Raw genomic sequence first — 22,882 nt, forward strand, 5'->3', positions numbered from 1 at the left:
CCGCCTTCAGCTCAGGTCTGATCCCAGAGTCCTGGGATTGAGCCCTGCATTGGGCTCCCTGCTCAGCAGGAAGCCTGCTTTTCCCTCTCCCACTCCCCCTGCTTGTGTTCCCTCTCTCATTATCTCTCTCTGTCAGAAATAAATAAAATCTTTAAAAAAGAGAGAAGAGGGGCGCCTGGGTGGCTCAGTGGGTTAAGCCTCTGCCTTCCGCTCGAGTCATGATCCCAGGGTCCTGGGATCAAGCCCCACATCGGGCTCTCTGCTCAGCAGGGAGCCTGCTTCCCCCTCTCTCTGCCTGCCTCTCTGACTACTTGTGATCTGTGTCTGTCAAATAAATAAAACATTTTTTAAAAATCTTGTTTTGGAAGACTATCTAAGCACATATGGAAATGCTCATGAGACATTGGTAAGTAAAAACAAAACAAAACAAAACAAAGACAAAAAAACCAGGACACCAAAAAGTATGTGCAGTTTTATTCCTTTTTATTTGCAAATCCCATTTTACATATATTTTATTTGTGGGTATTTATGTGTAGTGAAAATACTGATAATGTTTGCTTTCTTATTTGTGCTTCTGTTTCCCAAGTTCTCTCCAATGAACATATATTACTTGTAAATTTTTAAAAACACAAGTTAAGGGTGAATCTGGAAGATAAAATCAAGTGCCAGAGGGCCAGTGTGGAGTCCCAGCAACACCATTTACGGGGTGTATGACCTGGACAACACTTCACTAAAAGCTTCAGCTGCCTTCCAGAAAAGGAGGGGATAATAGTACCATGACTATGATAATTAAATGAGATGAGGTGTGTAAAGCCCTGGGTCCTTACTAATAATGACCCAGTGATAGTATTGTTATCACTAGCTCAGCCATTCGATGACTCCCTGGGGAATGTTTGTGCTCTGACCAGGGGTGCTGAATGCCAATACACAGCACAAATCCTTTCTGTAGCACCGTCCACCCCCCTGGCTCACCTTGCATATCTCCAGGGCCAAGGAGCGCTCTTGCTCCCAAACCTTCCCCTTCACAATGGCCTGTCCTACCCCTGTGTGGCTACTGTTTATCTGGGAAGAAACCTTGACCTGAAGTTCAAAGATTTAAGTCCACATCCCAGCTCTGCGCCTCAGGAGCTGTGTGGCTTTAGACAAGTCACTCCCCGTCTCTGAGCTTGGGAGCTTCATCTGTGAAGTATCTTGAAGAACCTTCCACCCTAGAATTGCCTCATCTCCTTGGCCTGTTAGGTGAGTCCGTATGACCTAGGCGGTGGGGTGTAGGTTTAGACGATGGTCTGTTAGGGTGCTGGGTGGGAAACTGTCCTGCACGTGTGAGGTGTGAGCTTCCAAAAAAAAACTATCTAGACTGTTGGGTCTCAGTTCAGTCCCTAGAAGGGTGATGGCTGCCTTCAACATGATGCTCTGAGAGAAACACAGCATTGCTTCTGGAATATTGCTGCCAAAAATGCAAAAACTGAATTCAGTCATGAGGACACATCAGACAAACTCAAACTGAGGGACGTTCCACAAAATAACTGGCCTGACCTCCTCCAAGACATCAGTGTCACGAAACACTGAAGAACGGCTCCAGGTTAAAGGAGGTCAAAGAAATTGACAGCTGCTTGCACTATGTGATCCAGAGGTTTTGTTGGGCTATACAGGACTTTTTTGGAAAAGCTGGTAAAAGCTGAACAAGATCTGAAGATTAGACCATAGAATTTTGTCAATGTGAATGTCCCGAGTTTTGTCATTGTACTGCGGTTATATTTAAAAAATGCCTTTGTTTTTAGGAAAAACCACTGAAGTATTTAGGCCTAAAGAAGCTCATGTCTGACATACAGATAAATACACACACATATATTTATATTTTTTACATACACGTATAGAGAGAGAGAAGAAATGATAAGGTAAAAGTGATAAAATGTTAATTTTGGGAAAACTGGGTGAAGGATCTATGGGAATTCCTCGCATTGTTCTTGCAGATTTTCTGAAGTCTGAAATGTGTGGAGAAGAAGGCCAGCGGCGTGCCTCTGGCTCTGGAGAAGAGACAGTTTTACGGAGCCCTGACAGAGTACGGGAGAATCTCATCTGACCCCACAGCCACCCCATTCAAAGCTAGGACTCCCGTTTTGCCGGGGAGGATTCTGACATCAGATGCAGGAAGGGACTTGCCCTGCGCTCAAGGCCTGGACGTGGCAGAGCTGGCGTATGAACTTGAATCTGACTCCTCACACCTCAAACTCATCACCATCTTCACTGCAACAAGGTCACAGACTCCCTGCACCATGTCTGAGACTGAGCAAAGAAAACATAGCTTCTCCACTCTTTGTAGAATAACACAGAGGGGAGGGGTCAGAGGGCAGAACTAAACTTAGTTCACCCCAGGATAAAACTTGGTCTGATTCAACAACTTATATATTCTCTTGAGGTTTCTTGACTTCGGAGAGACTCGGTCTCTTTGGTATAATTGCTCAGGCTTCCTGATTCTTCCTTTCCTCCCCTGCTTCTTCCAAGTAGGACAACTGTGCTGGGGATGAGGAGTTTCAGTGACCGGCATCTGCTGGAATCTGGATGTTGCTGAAAACATCCACTGGCTTTCCAGTGGCAACTGGTTGCTGGTGAACTGTGCTCAGGCCCCCTGCCGACTCATCAAGACCTACTGGTGATACTGGCTCAGGCCACCTCACATTGGCTTGCTGTAGTTCTGTGGCCAGCTCTGGGGTTTTTATCTGGTTCTCCTTCTAGGCTCCCAACACAAAGCCCACTCCACCCCACAACACTGGGTCCTAAAACAGGCCCAGAGGCCATCGGTTCAATGTCTAGGTCATCCAGAAACTGAGGGAGATACAAGGCTGATACTCAGGAAGCATGCTTCGTTATTAAAATAATTCAGTACTTTCCCCCTGGTTGGTAAAAAGCGGTTGCCCAAGATCCTTCCATATCCCCTCCCTGCTCCTGCAGTCCAGCTGCCTCTGGCACCTTCCCCGGTCCCTTTCATACCAGCAACTAAAGGGTTAACACAGCAGCTGGCCTCCAAGACTCAGCTCTAGGCCTGAGACTCAGCTCTCCTGATGGTATTTTGAATAGCACCACTCTTCTTAGCCAGACCAAGCAGGGGCCTTTCTCCTACTCCAAGACTACCCTGAACTCCTCTGAAAAGTCTCAAAGGACAGTGGGTGACAGCCCTTCTGTCCTTGGCCTTCCCTTCACCTTATTGAACATGCCCTTTCTGGGCTCCACCCCAGGAAAAGGTGGGTCAATGGGAGGTCTTCCCCAGCTCCCTTCCCCCACCCCCAGGTCCTGTCTACTATCCAGGCAAATACATTCTTCCCAGCCTCCCTGACACCGGAAGCTGCCGGCCCATAGCCATGTGACACAGCTCTAGCCCCTGAGAAGGAGGCAGAAGTCTGCTGCGGATAGTTCCAGGGACAGCGTTTGCTTTCCTGGTAAAAGTGAGAAACTTGCTCAGTTCAACCCTCCCCCTGCTTCCTGCTTTAAACAATGACGTGGCGCTGAAGTTTTGGAGGCCATAGGGGACCCAACAGGATGCTCGCCCGATGTGGTTTCTGCCTAACTCCAGATAAAGCCCCTGCAAGTTGAGATACCTATTTTTCAGCCAGATGTCTTCCTGATGCAGGGTAACTGGCATGTGACTCTGTCAGCCTACCTCCTAGACTGCTCCCGTTTTCTCCCGGCCTTCCGGCCTTCCCGTGTCCACGGTTCCCTGGGTCTGGCTGAGGCCTGCTTCTCCCCTCTCTGCTTACCCTGCATAAGTGAAAACTGTTGTCCTAAAAGCCTGTGGTCTTTTCCACCTGGCCAGGCCCTTGCAATACCAAAATAGGAGATAAAGGAACCTAGAGAAATCCTTTCGTTCTTGAGGGCCTGCCTTTTAAAATGCCAAAGGATATTAACTCTACCATTATTCATTCTTTCTGGAATTAACTCATTATTATTACTAGCTCACATTGTTACTATTAACTCTAACCTCCTTTTGGCATTCCTTCTATAAGGTCCAATTCTCCTGGTATTATCATTTATCCCCACTGTACGGATGACAAGACTCAGGATGCTTGTGGAGATTGGGTAATTTTTCCAGAGTTGAAGAGAGCAGAAGGGATCTTATAGGCAGACGTGAAACCATTTACCGAGGTCATTAATACCCACCGGCCCCGGGCGCCTCGCCACCCTTCACCAACCAACCCTCCATCCCGGCCATACCAGGACCTCGTGCACCCCCGTACCCCCAGCACGGGGTGGCCTGGTGGTGAGCAAGCAGCAAAGGAGACAGCCAGCAGCAGGTGTTTATTGGAGAGCAAGGCTGCCAGCCCCAGAACCAGCTCCACATATTAAGGCTTAAAGGCCAGAGGCCTGAATCCATAGGGGAGGCAGCACAGGGAGGCATCTGGGCACATGTGCATGTAGGTTTCTTGCCTTGTACAGTAAGTCCGGCAGGCCCCCTGGCCCTTCCAGCACCGCTTAAATTCACTTCTCCCTAGGCAGAGGAAGACCACAGGTCACAGGGCAGTCCAGGCATTGCAGGTTAGACTGCTGTGCACAGCATTGACCATACATCAGGGGTTAAGCCACAGGTCACAGATAAAACCCCTGACCACAAGCTAAAGCACGGGACCCACATTAGATCACAAGTCTGGTCTTTTGTTAGCTCTCCGGTCATTGTGTTGGGTGACTGATTACACAACAGCCCACAGGTCATAACTTAGGCCACAGGACACAAACTTTGACCACAGGTCAAGGGGTTAGATTAGATGGAACAGATTAGACTCCTAGTCACAGGTGAGACAACTAGTTACAAATGAGCCCTCAGATTTCAGTCCAGGTTAGCCCATAGGTCACAAGTTAGACCACTAGTTATAAGTTAAAAACTGATTTCCTTTTTTTTTTTTTTTTTACTTAGAGAGCAAGTGAGGGGAGGGGCAGAGGGAGATGGAGAGAGACTCTCAAGCAGACTCTGCATTGAGTTTGCAGCCTGACATGGGGCTCGACCTCACACACCCACCCCCTGCTCAGGTACACTCTAAGCACTTTTCATCACAACACTATGCAATTACAGTTGGTCTTATTATGATCTCTGTAATACAAGGTAAGGAAACTGAGGCACAGGAAAGTTAACAAACTTGTCCAATATTACAGAGACATGAGGAGCAGAACCACGATTCAAACCCAGATAATCAGGCTCTAAAGTCCACACTCCTAATCATGACATAAACTCCCTCACACACATAGGGACCTGTTAAATATTAGTGGAGGAATTTCTAGCCACTGGCCATGGAAAAGGTAAAGTTTGGGAGGAACAGGTCCTCCTGTACCCCCTCTAAGGGTCTTTGGTCACAGCCTGAGGCATCGCCTTTGTTTATTCATTCAACAAACCAGGGACATTGGGAATACCACAATGAACAAGATGGGCCAAGGTCCATGCCCTCAAGGAGCTTCTAGAAGGAAAGGCAATTAATACCCTAGCGAATGAATACAATCACTAGAACTGTGGAAAGCATCCTGAAGGAAACCATCAGGATGTGGTGATGACCAGTTAGGACAGGTGTGCAAATGTGAGGAGAGAGGCAGGCTCAGGCAGACCTTTCTGTCCAGCAGTATTTCTAGGCATGTGACCCAGGTGGGCAGAGAGCAGCTCTGAAGAACTGGGCTGAGCAGGAGCTGGAGGGGAAAGGCTTCCCTCTCTCTTCCTCGATTAAAAGAGATCCCATGGCGGCACCTGGGGAGCTCAGTCAGTTGGGCGTCTGACTCTTGATTTTAGCTCCGGTCATGATCCCTGCATTGGGCTTTGGACTCAGTGGGGAGTCCACTTGGGGTTCTCTCTCTGCCTCTCTCTCTCTACCTTTCCCCACCATGTTATCTCTCTCTCTCTCTCTCTCTTTCTCTCTCAAATAAATAATTTCTTACAGAGAGAAAGAGAGAGAGAGAGAGAGATCCCACAGAACCCTCCCAATGGACCAACCCATGGGTGTTATTCTGCCCCATTGTCCAGCCATCCTTCCATTCTGCCAAGGTAGAGAATCTTAGAATGAGATGGACCTGGCCTCAAAATCTCTACAAGGTAGAGGATCCACCCTCTGAAGAACCTAACCACTACAGTATAGCGGTTAGCGGACGGCGTGAATCCAGCTCAGATCCAAATCCCAGCTCTGCCAGTTCCCCACTGAGTGACCTTGGCCTCAGATCCCTCCTCTGTGGAACTTCCCCCCTTTCAGGGGCAGCTCTATGGACTTTCATCATTCTAGCACAGTGCCTGGCCCATTGTAAACACCCCACACATGGCAAGCGAGATTATCAGAATGACAGTGTAGAGGGCGGAGCAACTGCAGCCCATTCGCCATCAAGCCTCTCCTTGCTAGGTCAGGACAGGAAGCGAGTTAGCCAGCATTTCCCAGCCAGTCAGTGGGGGGGTTCCAGAACCCAAGACTCTGACTCCCAGGTGAGGGCAGTTCCTATAACTACCCTTAACACATCATCACATTTCGACCTTCTGATGACCCGGAGACCCAGAGTTGCTATTTTCTCCTACATGATCTGTATCTCCTGCCCTGCTCATCTCTTTGACTTCGTCTTCTCTCCCGGTGTACTCCCACTCCAGCCATATGGGTCTCCTCAAGGCTCCTCAGGCACATCAGGCACCCTCCTGCCTCCTGGTGCCTGAGAAGATCTTAATATTCTCACCGCAGTCAAATCTCTGCTCAAAAATGACCTTACAGGGCGCCTGGGTGGCTCAGTGAGTTAAGCCGCTGCCTTCAGCTCAGGTCATAATCTCAGGGTCCTGGGATCGAGCCCCGAATCGGGCTCTCTGCTCGGCAGGGAGCCTGCTTCCTCCCCTTTCTCTCTGCCTGCCTCTCTGCCTACTTGTGATTTCTGTCTGTCAGGTAAATAAATAAAATCTTTAAAAAAAAAAAAATACCATTACAGGGGCACCTGGATAGCTCAGTGGATTAAGCCACTGCCTTCAGCTCAGGTCATGATCTCAGAATCCTGGAATCAAGCCCCGCATCGGGCTCTCTGCTTGTCGGGGATCCTGCTTTCCCCTCTCTCTCTGTCTGACTCTCTGCCTACCTGTGATCTCTCTCTCTGTCGAACAAATAAGTAAAATCTTTCAAAAAAATAATAAAATAAAAATACCATTACAGGGGCGCCTGGGTGGCTCAGTGGGTTAAAGCCTCTCCTTTGGCTCCAGTCATGATCCCAGGGGCCTGGAATCAAGCCCCACATCAGACTCTCTGCTCAGCGGGGAGCCTGCTTCCTCCTCTCTCTCTGTCTGCCTACTTGTGATCTCTATCTGACAAATAAATAAAACCTTTTAAAAATAAATAAATAAATAATACCATTACATTATTCTCTACATTTGCATTTTAAAAAGACTCACCTTGTTCTTTATATTAATCTCTCTACATTCATGTAAATTTCAAGTTGCTCAGAATAAAAAATACACAGGGCCTCCCTTGACCATCCCCATTGGCTCTCCCATCCATACCTCCCCCCACCCCAAGCACACACCACACTGACCCCTGGCTCTGCTTCTATTCTGAACACTTACCACCACCTGATATATCATGTGTTTATTTGGTTCTTTTCTGTCTAAAATACCAGCACCATGAAAGCAAAGACCTTGTTTTCTTTCCCTGACAGATCCCAAACAGCTGTCATGGTGTCAACCCAAAGTAAATATTCTTCAAAAAATATTTGTTGCGTGAACCCCACTTTAAGGATTAAGAAACTGAGGTGCAGACTGATTTAGGAAGTTGCCCTAAGGGGCCCAGCAGGTAAGAGGTGGGACCAGAACACAAACACTGGTCTAGGCCTCCTCTATCCCCCAGAACCTTGGAGGCTATTACACACACACACACACACACACACACACACACACACACACACTTACCTGGAGGCAGATGACTCAGGGCCAGGAGAGCCACAATGAGCAGCAGCAGCTGTGTCATGACCACAGAGAACACCAGAGGAACCAGGCATACTGAGCACTGCTGCCTGCGGCCCAGCCTTTATCAGGCTGGAGTGTGGGCCACCGGAGGCCTGAGTGGGAGGCTGAGGCTCTGTGAGCCCAAGGATGTAGCTGGATCTCAGCCAGCTCTGCGGCAAACTGCTCAGCCACATGGTGAATGAGCGGCCAAGCGGCCGAGCTGGAACTAGAAGCTAAGTTGCCCGATAAGACACCAGTCACAGTCCATCTTGGAGGAAAGGGATGCTCAGAAGGCCAAACCACAGAAGGAGGCCAGACGTGAGGGGGTACAGTGTCTGCCCCGAGCCCTGCGGGGGCTGAGCTAATCTACAGGCCTGCTCTGGGAGTTGCTCTGAGCTGGACACCTGGATCCCCTCAGCCATGACAATGAACCCCACGCACAGGTACAGCCTGGTCTGCAAGGGCCCACATACAAGCCCGCCCCAGTCCTTCGAGACCTCAAAGGAAGCACCCTGCTCAAAGAGCCTGGATCCTGGTCCCTCAGATGGCCAGAATCACCAGTTCCCTACAGCCAACTGCCCTACTCTATCACAATGTGTCTCTCCTCCTCCAAGTGCCTAAGAAGAATTATTTTTAAAGCCATGGGTGGTGATGGAAAGGGACAGTCGGCTGAGAGGCAGAATCCTGAACGGCCAGCCCAGATAAGCTTCAGTGTAATCATCCTTCTAGTGTTGTGCAGGAATTAAATGAGGTAATAATCGAGGCAAAGTGCTCAAATCATACCAGTCACAGCCCAAATGTCCAGTTAATATTCATCAGGGAGGGGACAGGCTTTCTTCCAGGCACAGGACCGCCTCTTGCATAAAGAGTGCTTAACCTAGAACTTGGTGAATGAACGAATGGAATGCCAAAATCAGATATCTAGAAGTCTTCAGTGCAGACTTCCTAGGCTCCCTCCTCCCCTGAAGCCACCTCCCCAGATTAATTCTCCATCCAGAGCTGAGTTTCTCAAAGTGGGGTCCATGAACTCTGCAAGATCACTGGGTATTTGTTTAATAAGCAGATTCCTGAATATGCAATTGTTTAATATGCAGATTCCCCCCAGAACGGGCTGAATCCGCCTCTCCTGAAGGGTGAGACCTCAGAATCAACATTCAACAAGCTCCCCAGGTAGATTCTGCGAGGGGTAAAGTTGGCGCGCCCCGTCGCTGGCGTGGATACAGAGGGGGTCCACACCCAGGAATTTAGAAATCCCTTCTTTCCTCTCTCTCGCCCCCCAGCCCGACCCTGCCACCACCACCCCAGGAGAAAGCTTTGCAGCAGTGGGTCAACTGAGCTCTGCGTAAAGTCGAGAAGTCGTTGGGCGGCGGAGGCCTCGGGGCGGGGACCCCAGGGCTGCCCTGACGGGGCGGGGCTGGACGGGGCGGGGTCGCGGCTCCTCCTCCGGCCCCGGCGGCTGGGCGGGACCGGCCCGAGGGGCTGCGCGCCGAGGCGGTGGTGCAGCCGGCAGCACCCGGCAGCTGCGGCAGCCGGGGACCCTGGACCCCTCCCCACGCGAGGTAAAGGCCCGCGCAGCCCGCCGCCAACTTAGTCAAGTTGGAGCGGAGTTCGCCAGGCGTCTGACTGGGGGGCGGTGGGCGGGGGCAGGCTCTGCGGCGCAGTCAGGGGCGAGGGAGGCCTCGAACCCACGTCCCGGGGTAAGGGTCCTCCGGCCTGGGGCCTGGTGGGTTGGAGAGCCTCGGACAAGGAGCCCTCCCGGGATCAGGGGACTCACACCCAGGACCCGGAGCAGGGGAAGCTCGGACTCAGACTCCAGGAATGGCACATGCGCCCCTGGGCCCTGTAGGGTCCCTTCCCCGCCTCTCTCCAGGACCCTGTCCTATCACCGAAACTGGGTCCCCGCAGCCTCGAAACCCCCACCCCCCAACAGCCGCTGGAGGCCGTCGCGCCAGCCTCTCCTGAATTTTTCACGTAGGGGGCGGGCCGAACACGCCGTTCCCATGGCACCAGGGCGCTCGGGTTACAGCCGAGGGAACCCCCAGACTCCCCTCGCCCTTCGCCCTTCGGAATACCAACCCACTCCATCCTGCCTCTTCCTCAGCTCAGCCCTCAGGAGATGGGGCAGCGGAAGGGAACCCCCCAGGGGCCCTCAACCCTCCAACCCCGATCTGAACCTTGGAGAAGAGAACTGTGGGGAAGGGGAGGACCGGGCAATTAAAGCGACTTTCGGAACGTAGGTCCCATGTTCCAAATGAGAGGGGCATGTCTGTGTACACAGGTGTGTGCGTGCTTGTGTGGGCATGCCACCTCGCTGCTGCCCCTCTGTCTGTCTCCGTCTGTGTGTCCTGGGGCTTGGGGTCATCCTCAAGGCGTAGGAAGTGACCTGTGGGTGTGCAAGCGTGTGCTCGTAGCTTGCACACTCACATGTCCCAGCCTGACCCAGGTTTACTCTGGCCCCAAAGCCAGGAAGCCCCCACCCCAAGGAGCTGAGGCTCCTCCTCCTGTCATTTGAACAAGAGAAGGTTTGGAGGAAGTCCTCTTTGGGAGCTCATCTGGATCCTGCAGTGCCTGGTTCACTACCATTCTTGCTTCTTGCTTACAGAAGGAAGGAAGGAAGGAACAAAGCCCCTCCCACCCAAGGATGACACTAAACACCCAGCAAGACACAAAGACCCCCCTGCGTCGGCGAGCCAGCACGCCACTGACCCTGTCCCCCCGGGGCCACCAGCCTGGCCTCCTGTGTGCAGAACCTTCCACAAAATCCCAGCATCCCCGGCTGGGCCAGTCAGCCTCCCTCAATCCTCCCACCCGACAACCTTCGCCTGCCCCCAATGGTTGGTCCTCTGAATCCAGTGACTCCGAAGGCTCCTGGGAGGCCCTCTACCGCGTGGTACTGCTTGGAGACCCTGGTGTAGGGAAGACCAGCCTGGCCAGCCTCTTTGCCGGGAAGCAAGAGCGGGACCTCCATGAACAGCTGGGAGGTAGGGACCCTGTGGGCCGGGTTGGGATGTGGCCAAAGGAGTGAAAGGCCTGTCGTCAGGGGCACAGGGCTGCCGAGAAGAGTTGTGCAACTCACGCACAGCTCAACTTGAAAGGGCATCATTCACATAGACTATGAAGTGAATGGTCCCTACACACACCCCCACAAGACAGTGCAGTGCACAGTCCGCACAATGGTCCATAGGAGGGAAATGCCTTGAATAGTCAGAAGGTTGCCCATTTCTCATGGATGAGGTATATGATTAATTTCCATGTCATAAGGGAAGCAATTCTGAGTTCCATGAATCTCAGATGGAAAGAAATGGCAGGCTTGCACCCCACTCGGAAACTCCCAGCCCTAACTTCCACTGACTCGCAGATCTTCCTAGCCCCACAGACAACCATCCAAGGCTACCACAACCTACAGCAAAACTAAGATCCTGCCCCAAATGAAGACTCCCCAGGTTCCCTTATTCCCAAGAGATGCAGTGAGCAGAGAGGGTCAGGGACCCCAGGATGACGGGAGACAGAGACAGGACAGAAGAAATGAAAAAGGGTTCCTACAGGACCGGCTGAGAGGACACAGGCTGAGAGCAGAGGGAGGTTGGTTAAAGGCAAAAAGAAAGTGGGGACACTCTGGCCAGGCCCCTTCTCTAGCCTTGACCCCTCTGAGTGTGAGAGCCTAGATGAGAGGTGTACATATTTACTTGTAGGTGTGACAAATGGGGAGACTGAGGCCCGAAGAGGGTAATGTGACCTGCCCAAAGCATACACTAAGTTAGGGACAGAGAGAGACTGGGAGAATTCCCAGCCCAGCTTTAACCCCACCATCCCATGCTCATCAATCAACCAAACTGGCAAAAGCTTTCTCAGCCCCTACTACACGCCAGATATGATGCTGGGAGCTGGGGAAACATGGGCTCCTCGTGGAGCTTCTTGACCTATCAGGAGAGACAAGTGTGGAGCAATCAAGTGTGGAGCACAAGTGGGGCGGCGGGGGGGGGGGGCACTGTAACCAGAAAGCGAACTAGAGGGGCCACACCTTCCCCACGCCTGCCCCTCCTCCCTGAGATCTGGCTCTTTCCTCGATTGCAGAAGATGTGTACGAGAGGACCCTCACGGTGGATGGAGAGGATACCACACTCGTGGTCATGGACACCTGGGAGGCTGAGAAACGGGTAAGCAGGACTTGGGGGGAGGGATGCTGAGCTTGGTACTAGACTCCTGTCCCCTCCTAGGACACGAAACAGCAGGAACAGGGCGAGGCCATCCTCAGCAGCCCCCAAAACCCACAGCTTCCAAGCGGCCTTTGCAGCAAAGGCAGAAGAACCTCATGACCCCAAGTCCTTTTCTCACTCCACTGATCCCCTCTGCAGCCATTCCAGGAGGTGCAAACACCTCCACCTCATCTTCAGCACCCTCATCCCACTGCCCCCCTACACGCACAGTGCAGAGGAACACTGCGTTTAGCACCAAAGTGCCTGAAGGTAACCCCCCACACCTTTCTCTTCCTTACCAGTCGTGTGACTTTGTGCAACTGACTCATCACCCTGTTTTCCCACCTGATAAATGGGTTAATCATTCCTGCCTTCCTTACCAGCTGTTTTTTTTTTTAAAGTTCTTAACCAATTTCACAGCGGTGACCACAGTTTGGAGCATGCAGCAATGCTGAACATAGGTGAAGAAATGTAAATTATGATCATTCTTATTCCTCATAACTTGGTAGCTAGTAAGGAAGGAAACCAAAGGATGTCCTCCCCTACCGGGTTCCAGAGTAGGAAGAAAACAACAGGCAGGGAGGGATATGCCCCTTGTTACTCTTTTCTTACCTTGTTTGAGTTTTCCTTTGTCTTGCTATGCAGATAATACATGCTCATTGTAGAACTTTGAAGAAATACAACCAAGCAGAGAGAAAGATATAAAAATCACCTGGGAGCCTATCTCCATAAAGGGTAGGCCCCGCCCCTAACATGCTGGGAGGCCACGCCTATAGGGTGGGGCTTAGGAGGGCACTGTTCTGTGATTGACAAGAATGGCTGAGAGCTCCAGTGATAGGCGAGAAGGATAGGAAAGATGCTAAGAGTCTGATTCCTTTCCACGAGGATAAAAGGACACCCAGCTCCAAATGAGCATGATAACGATGATGATGGTCCTCCTAGCAGCCGGTGACATTTATGGAGTACCCTTCAAGTGTCAGCCCCTGTGCTAAGCGCTGGATATATGTATTAAGACGTTCAGTCAAAACAAATACAATAGGTGAGTATTCTGATCCCCTCCTGCTGACAAGGAAATCAAAGCTCAGAGAGCAAGTGAGATTCGAACCCAGATCTATATGCCCCCGATCCTGTACTCTTATGCACCAGGACTGTCCCTTTCCATCCCCTCTGGGTACATCACCTTCTGAGCCTTCAGCTAGGGTTTTAGTCCTTCACTCATTCATTCACCAAGAAACACTGGCTGAGTATGAATCATGGGCCAGGACACTGAAGACCCAGCAGTGAGTAGGACAGACATGTCGCTTGGCCTCATGGAGGTCACAGGCTGGTGAGGAGTGAGGGGGTCACTTTTTGAATGCAGTTGAAAATACAGTGGGCAGAGTCCAGTGAATTAAGGAAAGTCATCAGCCTGGGAGTACGATTTGGGAGACCAGGGAGGAAGAGTACTGGAACTGGAATTCTGTGCCCAGCTGGCTTTATGGACTTGAGAATGTTTTCTCTTCTCCTTTGGCCCTTGGACTTCCTACAAGCAAAATGGGGAAACTGAACCAATTTCCCTGACTGGTGATGGTGGAGGTAATTTCCGTAGAGGGTCCGTGCAGTAGCGGTGCCACCAGAATAAGCATCCATCCTTTCGATAGATGGGCCCCTTTGGTCAGAGAGGCAGGATCTTGAGGTGCCTGGTGACTCAGTCGTTAAGCGTCTGCCTTCGGCTCAGATCATGATCCCAGGGTCCTGGGATCAAGCCCCACATCGGGCTCCCTGCTCAGTGGGAAGCCTGATTCTCCCTCTCCCACTCCCCCTGCTTATGTTCCCTCTCTCGCTCTCTCTCTCTGTCAAATAAATAAATAAAATCTTAAAAAAAGAGAGAGAGAGAGAGAGAGTCAGGATCTGCAGTAGTGCCCTAGCTGGCCTGACCATCAGGGTCACCTGGAGAATATAAAAAAATCAAATATCTGGGGCACCTGGGTGACTCAGTCAGTTAAGCGCCAGACTCTTGATTTTGGCTCAGGTCACGATCTCATGGGATGTGAGATGGAGCCCCATAGGGCTTCAGGCTCAGCGGGGAGTCTGCTTGAGATTCTTTCTCTCCCTCTCCCTGTGCTCCTCCTCCCCCCAACTCACATGCTCTCTCACTTTCTCTCTCAAATAAATAAATAAATAACCTTTTTTAAAAATTAAATTCTCAGGTCTCACCCCCAGACCTAATGAATAAGAACCTACAAAAATGGGGTCCTGTAACCTATATTTCTAATCACACACCCCCCCCCCCGAGTTCTACCCACAGATCCATGTTCCAATGGGCTTCTGTGATCCTAACTCATAGCAAATCCTTCATAAACATCTGTGCAATGAATCAATGAATGCTTAAGCCACACACTTTCTTTCTACAGATAGGGAAACTGTACAGATAGGGAAACCCTACAGATAGGGAAAAAGACCCAGAGGGAGGAAGGAACCTGTAAGATAGTAAGATAAGAACTCACATCTTACTCACCTAGTAAGATAAAGAACTCAACATCCATCTGACTCAGCCCATGGTTATTTGGCCTGGGGAAGGGTCAGCCAGGCTGTGGAGAACTTAATCTCTTTGACAGTGTGTTGACCATTGATCTGATGCTTTCCTACTCAATCATCTTACTGGGTTATCAGAAAATTCTTCTGGCTTCTTGCCCCCTCAAAAACAGTGCCTCTGCCACACTCAGTATTTCCTACCCCTGGTCTACTGTCCTCTCCTGTTCATTCCCTCAAACCCTACTCCCCAGGTCCGCTCTTATGCCCTCCCCACACTGTACCAGGTTGATTTCTTCTGATCTCCTCCCCTCATCCCCCATGGCTCCTCCAGCCACGTGCTCCTGCCTCTTAATGCTACTTATCACAGGGCATCAAAATTCTTGACTTCGAGGGCCTCCCTTCCAGCCCATGAGCTTTTGGAAGATAGGAACGGTGTCTTACTAAACACTTGTAAAGTTGTCACCCAGCTGGTCCGGTCTCAGCATGTTGTCCCTGACAAAAGACTGCCACCCAAAACAGCATATCAAAATTGCTCCAGTTCTCCCCTTCCTTGTCAAAGAACTTGCAAGGACTCTGCTTCTTAAATACTCCACCTTGGGGCACCTGGGTGGCTCAGTCATTAAGTGCCTGCCTTTGGCTCAGGTCATGATCCCAGCGTCCTGGGATTGAGTCCCTGCTCATTGGGAAACCTGCTTCTCTGTCTTCCCCTCCCCCTGCTTATGTTCCTGCTTTCGCTGCCTCTCTCTGTGTCAAATAAATAAATAAAATCTTAACAGAAAAAAAAAAAAAAAATACCCGCCTCTCCCACCCCTTCCCTTACATTCCACAGTTGCTCCTCCACTTCTCTCTTCAACACTGGCCTGGAAAATGCCTCCCCTTGAAATCAGCCTCCCTTCTCACTTCTCCCCCTTCCTTTTGCCTCTCTTTTTAAAAGATTTTGTTTGGGTGAGGCTCTGTGGCTTAGTTGGTTAAAGCGCCTGTGTAGTAAAAGATTTTGTTTGGTTATTTATGTGTTTATTCATTTAGAGACGTAGTTAGTGGGGGAGGGGCAAAGGGAAAGGGAGGAAGAATCTCAAGCAGACTCCGCATTGAGCATGAAGCCTAATGTGTGCCTTGATCCCATAACCCCGAGACCATGACCTGAGCCAAAATCAAGAGTCAGATGCTTAACCCACCGAGCCACCCAGGCACCCCCACTTTGTCTCTTAATTGGACTGCAGAAGGCCACAAGAACTGTCTAGCAAAGCTGAACCCTTCTCAGAAACCAGACAGAAGAGCTGAACCCTCCTTAGCGGGAAGGGGAAACCAAGAAATCTTTTGACTCCAGTGCCCGGCCTCCAGAAGCAATCAATGAATGAGAAAATGTAGTGAGGTATTATTAGCCCAGCTTTCCATACAGAGAAACCAAGGCTCAGAGAGGACTAGTGGTTTACCCAAGGTGACACAGAATAATGGCAGAATTTGTTCCCCACCTGTCCAGAGTAAAACCTCAGCCCCAGCGCCCCCATCAGACCATTCCAGCCCCACCTTTCTCAGCCAGGGCCCTCTGGCTGAGAGGTAGGTACCCTTGGAGAATGGGCCTGGGGTCGCTCTGTTGCAGGATGAAAGCTGGAGCCAGGATTCGTGCCTGGAGGTGGGCAGCGCCTATGTCATTGTGTACTCCATCGCGGACAGAGGCAGCTTCGAGAGTGCCTCTGAGCTCCGCATTCAGCTGCGGCGCACACATCAAGCAGACCACGTGCCTATCATCCTGGTGGGCAACAAGGCTGACCTGGCACGCTGCCGGGAAGTCTCCGTGGAAGGTGAGCCCTCCACTCCACCCTCCTTCCCCAGCTTCCTCTCAATCTGCTGTCACTGCTCCTCCTCCTGTGCCCTCCATCTCAGGGATTGTCACCCCACCCTCGCCCCCATCACGCATCTACATGCCTAAGCCTGAAAGCTAGGAACTATTCTTGCTTCCTCTCCCACTCCCCCAAACCAGCCTCCAAATCCTGTCAGGTCCACCGCCCTTAACCCCTCGTTCCCTTCCCCCTGTGCTCACAATCTCTGCCCCATCCTGGCATCTCCACCTTAGCCTGGGTCAGCCCCTGTACTTCTCTCTCCCCGTTCAATCCTTTCTCCTTACCAGCTGTCAAGAGTTTTCTAAAACCATATCTGACATTGTCACTCCTTTGCTTTAGTCACTAATTTGCTTAAAAATTCCCCTATGGGGGGAAAAAAATCCCCCTATGGTTCTCCCATGCCCTTAGTCAGAGATACTATCCACCAGGCATGAGAGGCCCGGTGCCTATAAGCTCTCCAAAGGCTTACATCTGGGTTCTGAAACAATTATTAGCTCCAAAACACCATGAGAAAGTTGCAAATTAAAATTTCACAAAACTTTAATCATCTACAATATACAATATTGTGGCAGCTGACAACTACTAACCAAAACGTTTAGTTACAGATAATTTGTACTCAAAGTGGGGTAGGGAATATTTCAATATGTTTCATAATATCGTATGGGACCCCAGAAAGATCTCAAAATGGCCCTTCTTGCGGGGCAAAATCTAAAAATGAAGGAAACTGAGAGCCAGAGCGTATAAGCCAGTTCCACGGGGTCACCAGCATCTAAGGACTAGAACCCAGGCCCCTGTCTCCCTGCCTAATGGCTTTCTGAAGATGGAAGACCATATGCTTTGCGAGCAGACAGCCCCATACTCCCCAGCATAATCCCCAGGAGATTTTGTAAAACTCTGGTTCACCGACCTCATCCCAAACCTACCGAATCAGATCTTGCCGATGGGTTCAGGAATCTGCATTTTAACAAGCTCCCCCAGATAACCCTGATGCACAACTCAGACCCCTTACCTGGCCTTCAAGCCCCTTCCCAGCCTGTCTTCCCAGCCTCATTCTGCTCCCAGTATCAGTCACTAGCCTGTGAACTAACTCCTCAGAGCCAGGTCTCATTTACCTCCGACTCCCCTAGTACCCAGCACAAGGTAGGACCAAAAGAAAAAGCGCTTAGCTTGAGACTAAACACAACTCTTCCTACCTTTATGTCCCCCTCTACCTGGCCCGCCTGACCCCGCCCCTCAGAGGGCCGCGCCTGCGCAGTGGTGTTCGACTGCAAATTCATCGAGACATCGGCCACGCTGCAGCACAACGTGGCCGAGCTCTTCGAGGGCGTGGTGCGCCAATTGCGCTTGCGCCGCCGGGACAGCGCGGCCCCCGAGACATCAGCCCCCAGAAGGCGGGCGAGCCTGGGCCAGCGGGCTCGTCGCTTCCTGGCCCGCCTGACGGCCCGCAGCGCCAGCCGTCGGGCACTCAAGGCCCGCTCCAAGTCTTGCCACAACCTGGCGGTGCTCTGAAGCCGCGTGCCCCTCGCCCCCAGGGCTAGCGGAACACTGGGCCGAAATCTGAGCTCCACCGATGCCATCGAGAGGCCACGACGTAGTTGCCTGGAGTCTGCACAGTGGGCGGTGCCTGCCCGCTGCCCCGAGGGCTGGAGCATCTCCCCTAGCCGCAGCTTCAGGCACCCCTCCGCCCGGGGAAGCAGTAGACAGACTATGGGACCGAAGCCTCAAAGTGGACACAGAGTAGGTTTTTGTTTTTGTTTTTATGCGCCGCAAGCCTTTTTGTAAAAATCTTTGTCCCTGGGCTCTGGCCAACTCCCCATAATAAACCAGACCAGAAGGGTATCCAGTCTGAATGCCCAGACCTCTTCTTTTGGGCTCTTCCAGGCATCTCCACGTCCCACTGTCCCATCTACACTGGCTGCAGACTGGGTTAGCCTGCTGACCTGGATTCAAGGTCAGTCAATCAAATCACTGGACGGGTTGCATGTTCAGGCCTTTCTCCCAACCACTGGGCATGGCCCCTGGCGCCGGTCTTTGTGGGAGACCCAGTGGTGCACAGACAACCACAATTCATTGTGATGGCCTCCTATTCTTTTCATCAACCCATTTCTTAGATTATAGGTTTATAAAATCTTATTTGGAAGGAATCTCAGCATTCATCCTCACAATAGAGTAGCTCTTGTTTTTTAGGAGCTGTGGTTTAAGCTGTCACAACTAGTAACTAGTCTTCACAAACCCTGTGTACTAATTAGAAAATTAGAGGCACAGGATGGTGACGGTTCATACTCAAAGATCATAGAGCTACTATAAGGGAAGTTGTCAGGATTCCAGCCCCGGCTTGTCAGGCTGGAGTCTGTGCCCTATCCACAGTCCTCTCGGAGAATGTGACCAAAAGCTATAGCATTCCAGGGAAATGAACTTTCAAACACAGGTTTGCTTATAATTTAAAACAGAGGGGAATGCTAGCCCCGTGAAACTCAATCGACTAATCTCCAAGACAGCCAGCCCATTTCATCCATCTCACTCATTTTTCTGATATGGAAACTGAAGCCCATCGAAGGGAAGTGAGCATCCCACGGTCACCCAGCCAGAGAGGGTGAGGACTGGACCCCAGGGCCCAGCCTCCTCCTTTGTCTGTGCAGGAAGTACGAGGTAGTGAGGCATCTGGCCTGGCTGGGGCTGTGAGGCTAGGGCTGGGCCTTAGGGGTCAGGTCAGGAGTTTCCAGCTGAAGGGGAAAAGGGGTGTCACTGCTTTGAGAGAACAAGATGCAAATGGTTTGGACCATCATGTCCCTGAGGCCTGACACCCCTGCCCCCAACCAGCTGTCCGCCCACATGCCTCAGCCACCAGGACCACGGTGCCAAAGAAGACGGGAGCCTGGGCAGATGGGCCATGCCCTCTGTCCTCAAGCCCCCAGTCTTGCCACCTGGGCACTGCTGGCATTATTTACCCATCCTAACTCCAGTTTGGGGAAGGGAGGAGGAGGGGAGGTCTTCCCCCACCCCAAGCTGTCCCTGGCCTGCAGTCGTGGGGGAGGGGCTATAGTTGTGGAAAGTTGGCAGAGGCAGCCAGCAGCAGCCGGGGAGTGGAAAAAATGATATCAAACCCGGAAAAATGCAGGCCGGATGAGGGCCTGAGTCGGCCCTGGGAGGTGAGAGGGAGGGAGGCAGGGAGGGAAGGGGCCCCACAGGCTGAGAAAGGAAGAGGGGCCAGGGAGAGAGCACAGGAGCTGGTTTGGAGAAAACTGCAAGTAATTGCTGTCATCCCTTCCTTTCCTCATCTACAAATATTTATTGAGGGCCTACTAAGTGCAGGGCACAGTGCCAGGCTCCAGGGAGACGGATGGGAATGGAAGCAGTAGGATGCTCTCCCTGGGGCCACCCATCCCCCAATCTGGTGGGGAAAGCAGACTGGGGAACAAATGAATAAAATAATTACAAACTGATAAAGGGGCTGAAAATCAGCGTAGTCATTGAAGGGCCAGAAGATAATCCAGTGCAATCCTCAACGTCTGCAAATGGGGAAACTGAGAGCCGGGGTGGGGGCACTTACCCCAGGCCACTCAGAGGTGGAAGAAGTCCTTGAGACCAGGACTGGGGGTAGCAGGGGAGGAAAGAAAGAAGGAAAAAGTGCAGACCAGGGTCAAGGGCAAGGAAGAGCAATGCAGCCAGGACGGCAGGACAGCTCAGAGATTGAGGCAGGTCATGGGCCCTGAACCAGAGGGTCTGTGCTCAGTGCTCCATCTCTCTGTTTCTTAGCTTTACCATCTATAAGACAGGATTCACGGCAATTCCCTCCCTCAGGGTCAGTGTGAGGATTAAATGACTTAAAATGTTGGGCACCTGCGTGGCTCAGTCAGTTTAGGTGTCTGCCCCTTTGGCTCACGTCATAATCTCAGGGTCCTTGGATCTAGCCCCAGGTTGGAGTCCCTGCTTAGTGGGGAGTCTGCTTCTCCCCTTCCCTCTCACCCTCCCTACCTCTCTCCCTGTGCTAGCTTGCTCTCTCATAAATAAATAAAAACTTTTAAAAAATAAAAATAAGGGGCACCTGGGTGGCTCAGTTGTTTGGGCATCTGCCTTCTGCTCAGGTCATGATCCCAAGGACCTGGGATCAAGCCCCGTGTCTGGTTCCCTGCTTAGTGGGGAGTCTACTTCTCCCTCTCCCTCTGCCCCTCCCCTCACGTGCATTCTCTTTCTCTCTCGGATAAATAAAATCTTTTAAAAATTAAAAATAAAAATGACTTAAGATGTGTAAAATACTTAAAACAGTTCCTGTGTCTAGAAAGATTCAGTACATATTGATTCCCACTAGTGTATCTTAAGACCTTGGGGAAACCAGGCCTTGTTAAGGGTAGGATATTCTGGGACTGAGAACACTTGCTTAGAAGTCTTTGCCCTGCTATGACACCAGAGGACTTTAGGAAAATCTCTTCCCCTCTTGGGCCTCAGTTTTTCCATCTGTAAAATAAAGGGATTGAATGTAAACTTGTATCCTATGTTCATGAACTCACCCATTTACTGCCTGTCTCCCCCACAGGAATAAAAGCCCCATGAAGGTAGGGCCCTCAGTGCTGCTCTCTCCCCAGCACCAACAACAGTGCCTGGCTCATAGTAGGTAATCAATCAGTAAATATCTGTTGAATGGATTGATGAACTGATCTGTAAAGTGGCCCTCCAAATCCTGACCTCTCTAATGCCAGGAGTCTGTGACTAAGGCATGGCTAGAAAAACATTTGACAAAACCACAATAATCCTCCCAGGGACATGGCCCATTAGAGTTCAGAAAGCTCTTTCTCATCCATTTAAAAAAAAAAAAAAATGCTGTTTTAGCTCTTTCTATGTGCTAGGCCCCTTGCTACATGCTTGGTACACATTTTCTCATCTAATTATCACCACACCCATCTACTTAATAAGTGTCATTTAACAGATGAGCCGATTAACAGATCGAAGCTAAGAAAAACCAAGAAATTTGTCCGAGAAAGGTTTCTCAGGACTTGTACTCGGGTCAGGTCGCAACTGCTTTCTTCATTGTACAATTGGGGAAACTGAGGCCCAGAGAAAGGAGATGAATTGTCCAAAGGCATGTAATAACAGCAAAGCAATTACATCACTCTCCTGGTGTATTGGGTGCTGTCCCAAGTGCTCTTCAGATATTAAATCCTCAAGAGTGGTCATTGCCAGTTTTCGGATAGAGAACCGTAACACAGAAATGTGCAGGACCCCACCAAGGCTGCACAGTTAGCAAATAGCAGAGTCAGGGTTTGAACCAGGGACATCTAGAGGTCTGTGGTTTGTTAAAGGCTTGCCTACATTCCACCGGCTGTCAGGACAGCAAGTCCAGAGCAGGCTGGGATAAAAGAGGAGGTGGCTTTGCCCAGCACCCCACTGCCTGGACTGGGGACAGGGCAGAAAACAAAAGCGCATTGACAGTATCCTCAGCCGCCAGCTGGGACTTTCCACCTTGAAGGGAGAGTACTGTTATGGAAAAAATGATAAAGCTCTAGAAAGATGAATGTCTCCCGAGGGGCCCCCAGTCTCTTCAGAGTCCCTCCTCTCCTTGCAGGGGGAGAGGGCCACAAAGTGTGTCGGCCGGATCCAGATGAGATGAGGGCCACCTGGAACCCGACACACCCCAGACAGGCTGCTTGAATACCGAGGATCACTGGCCTTGATGGAAAGTTCCAGTTTCCCAGCCAAAAGGGCACGAAGCTTCCACTCGGGGACCCTCCTCCCCCATCCATGTCTCTTCCCTCCCGCCCCAGCCAAGTAATCAAGTTCAGGCTGACACTGCTTGTCCTTGGATGGTGGGAAATTCCCATCTCCCAGGGGCGGTTCAAGCCTCCTTAATTCGGCAAACTTCGAAAAGGGTGCGCGCTCTGAAGGAGGGTAAGAGAGTCAAGAGTGTCAGAACCGGCAGCTTTATAAAGACTAAAAATCTCTCAATTCTGCCATGACCATGTGGCTTTAAGCAAATCAAAATATACAGAGTTGAAGGCATTAGGGTAGAATTCTCTACGTGACTCTCTCTGTCTCAAGAATATTTGAATATTCTATCTGGTTCAACAGCTTGAAAAAATATACTTGTTCAGTTTCAATTTCAGCAGTGTTCCCTTCTGTTCGGACCAGGGTTCAGTTAAAAATAATACTAATGATGGGATGGGAGTTCTGGGCTCAGCAATGTGTGCAATTTTCCCCAGTTCCATGTGGTTCAAGTTCAAGGTTAGGATAGGTCACCGTTCCAGTTACTAGGCTGCCTAACGAACCAGCCCAAAGCTTAGTGGCATAAAAACAATCATTTTATTATGCTTCTAGGTTTTGTGAGTCAGGAATTTGGGCAGGACAGAGCGGGTTCAGCCCCTTTCTGGGGGCCGCAGCTGGGAAACTTGAAGACTGGAGTGACTGGA

At 50.9% G+C, this 22,882-nt stretch overlaps 2 protein-coding genes across 2 annotated transcripts; one reads left to right on the forward strand and one right to left on the reverse strand.

The window, feature by feature from the left end:
* Positions 1-4,284: 4,284 nt before the first annotated feature.
* DEFB124 (defensin beta 124) lies at positions 4,285-8,080 on the reverse strand. The gene is made up of 2 exons (XM_059407948.1): positions 7,895-8,080; positions 4,285-4,483 (listed from the first exon to the last, which is right to left on the reverse strand). Exons 1-2 carry the CDS (start codon positions 7,950-7,952, stop codon positions 4,338-4,340), a joined length of 204 nt encoding a protein of 67 aa, XP_059263931.1. The 5' UTR covers positions 7,953-8,080; the 3' UTR covers positions 4,285-4,337.
* A 1,303-nt stretch (positions 8,081-9,383) lies between these two features.
* On the forward strand, positions 9,384-18,320 carry REM1 (RRAD and GEM like GTPase 1). Its single transcript, XM_059406729.1, has 5 exons — positions 9,384-9,489; positions 10,533-10,911; positions 12,005-12,087; positions 16,241-16,442; positions 17,719-18,320. Exons 2-5 carry the CDS (start codon positions 10,572-10,574, stop codon positions 17,988-17,990), a joined length of 897 nt encoding a protein of 298 aa, XP_059262712.1. The 5' UTR covers positions 9,384-9,489; positions 10,533-10,571; the 3' UTR covers positions 17,991-18,320.
* Positions 18,321-22,882: the final 4,562 nt, after the last annotated feature.

This window comes from Mustela nigripes, chromosome 7 (genome assembly GCF_022355385.1).
Source record: "Mustela nigripes isolate SB6536 chromosome 7, MUSNIG.SB6536, whole genome shotgun sequence".
Classification (NCBI taxonomy): domain Eukaryota; kingdom Metazoa; phylum Chordata; class Mammalia; order Carnivora; family Mustelidae; genus Mustela; species Mustela nigripes.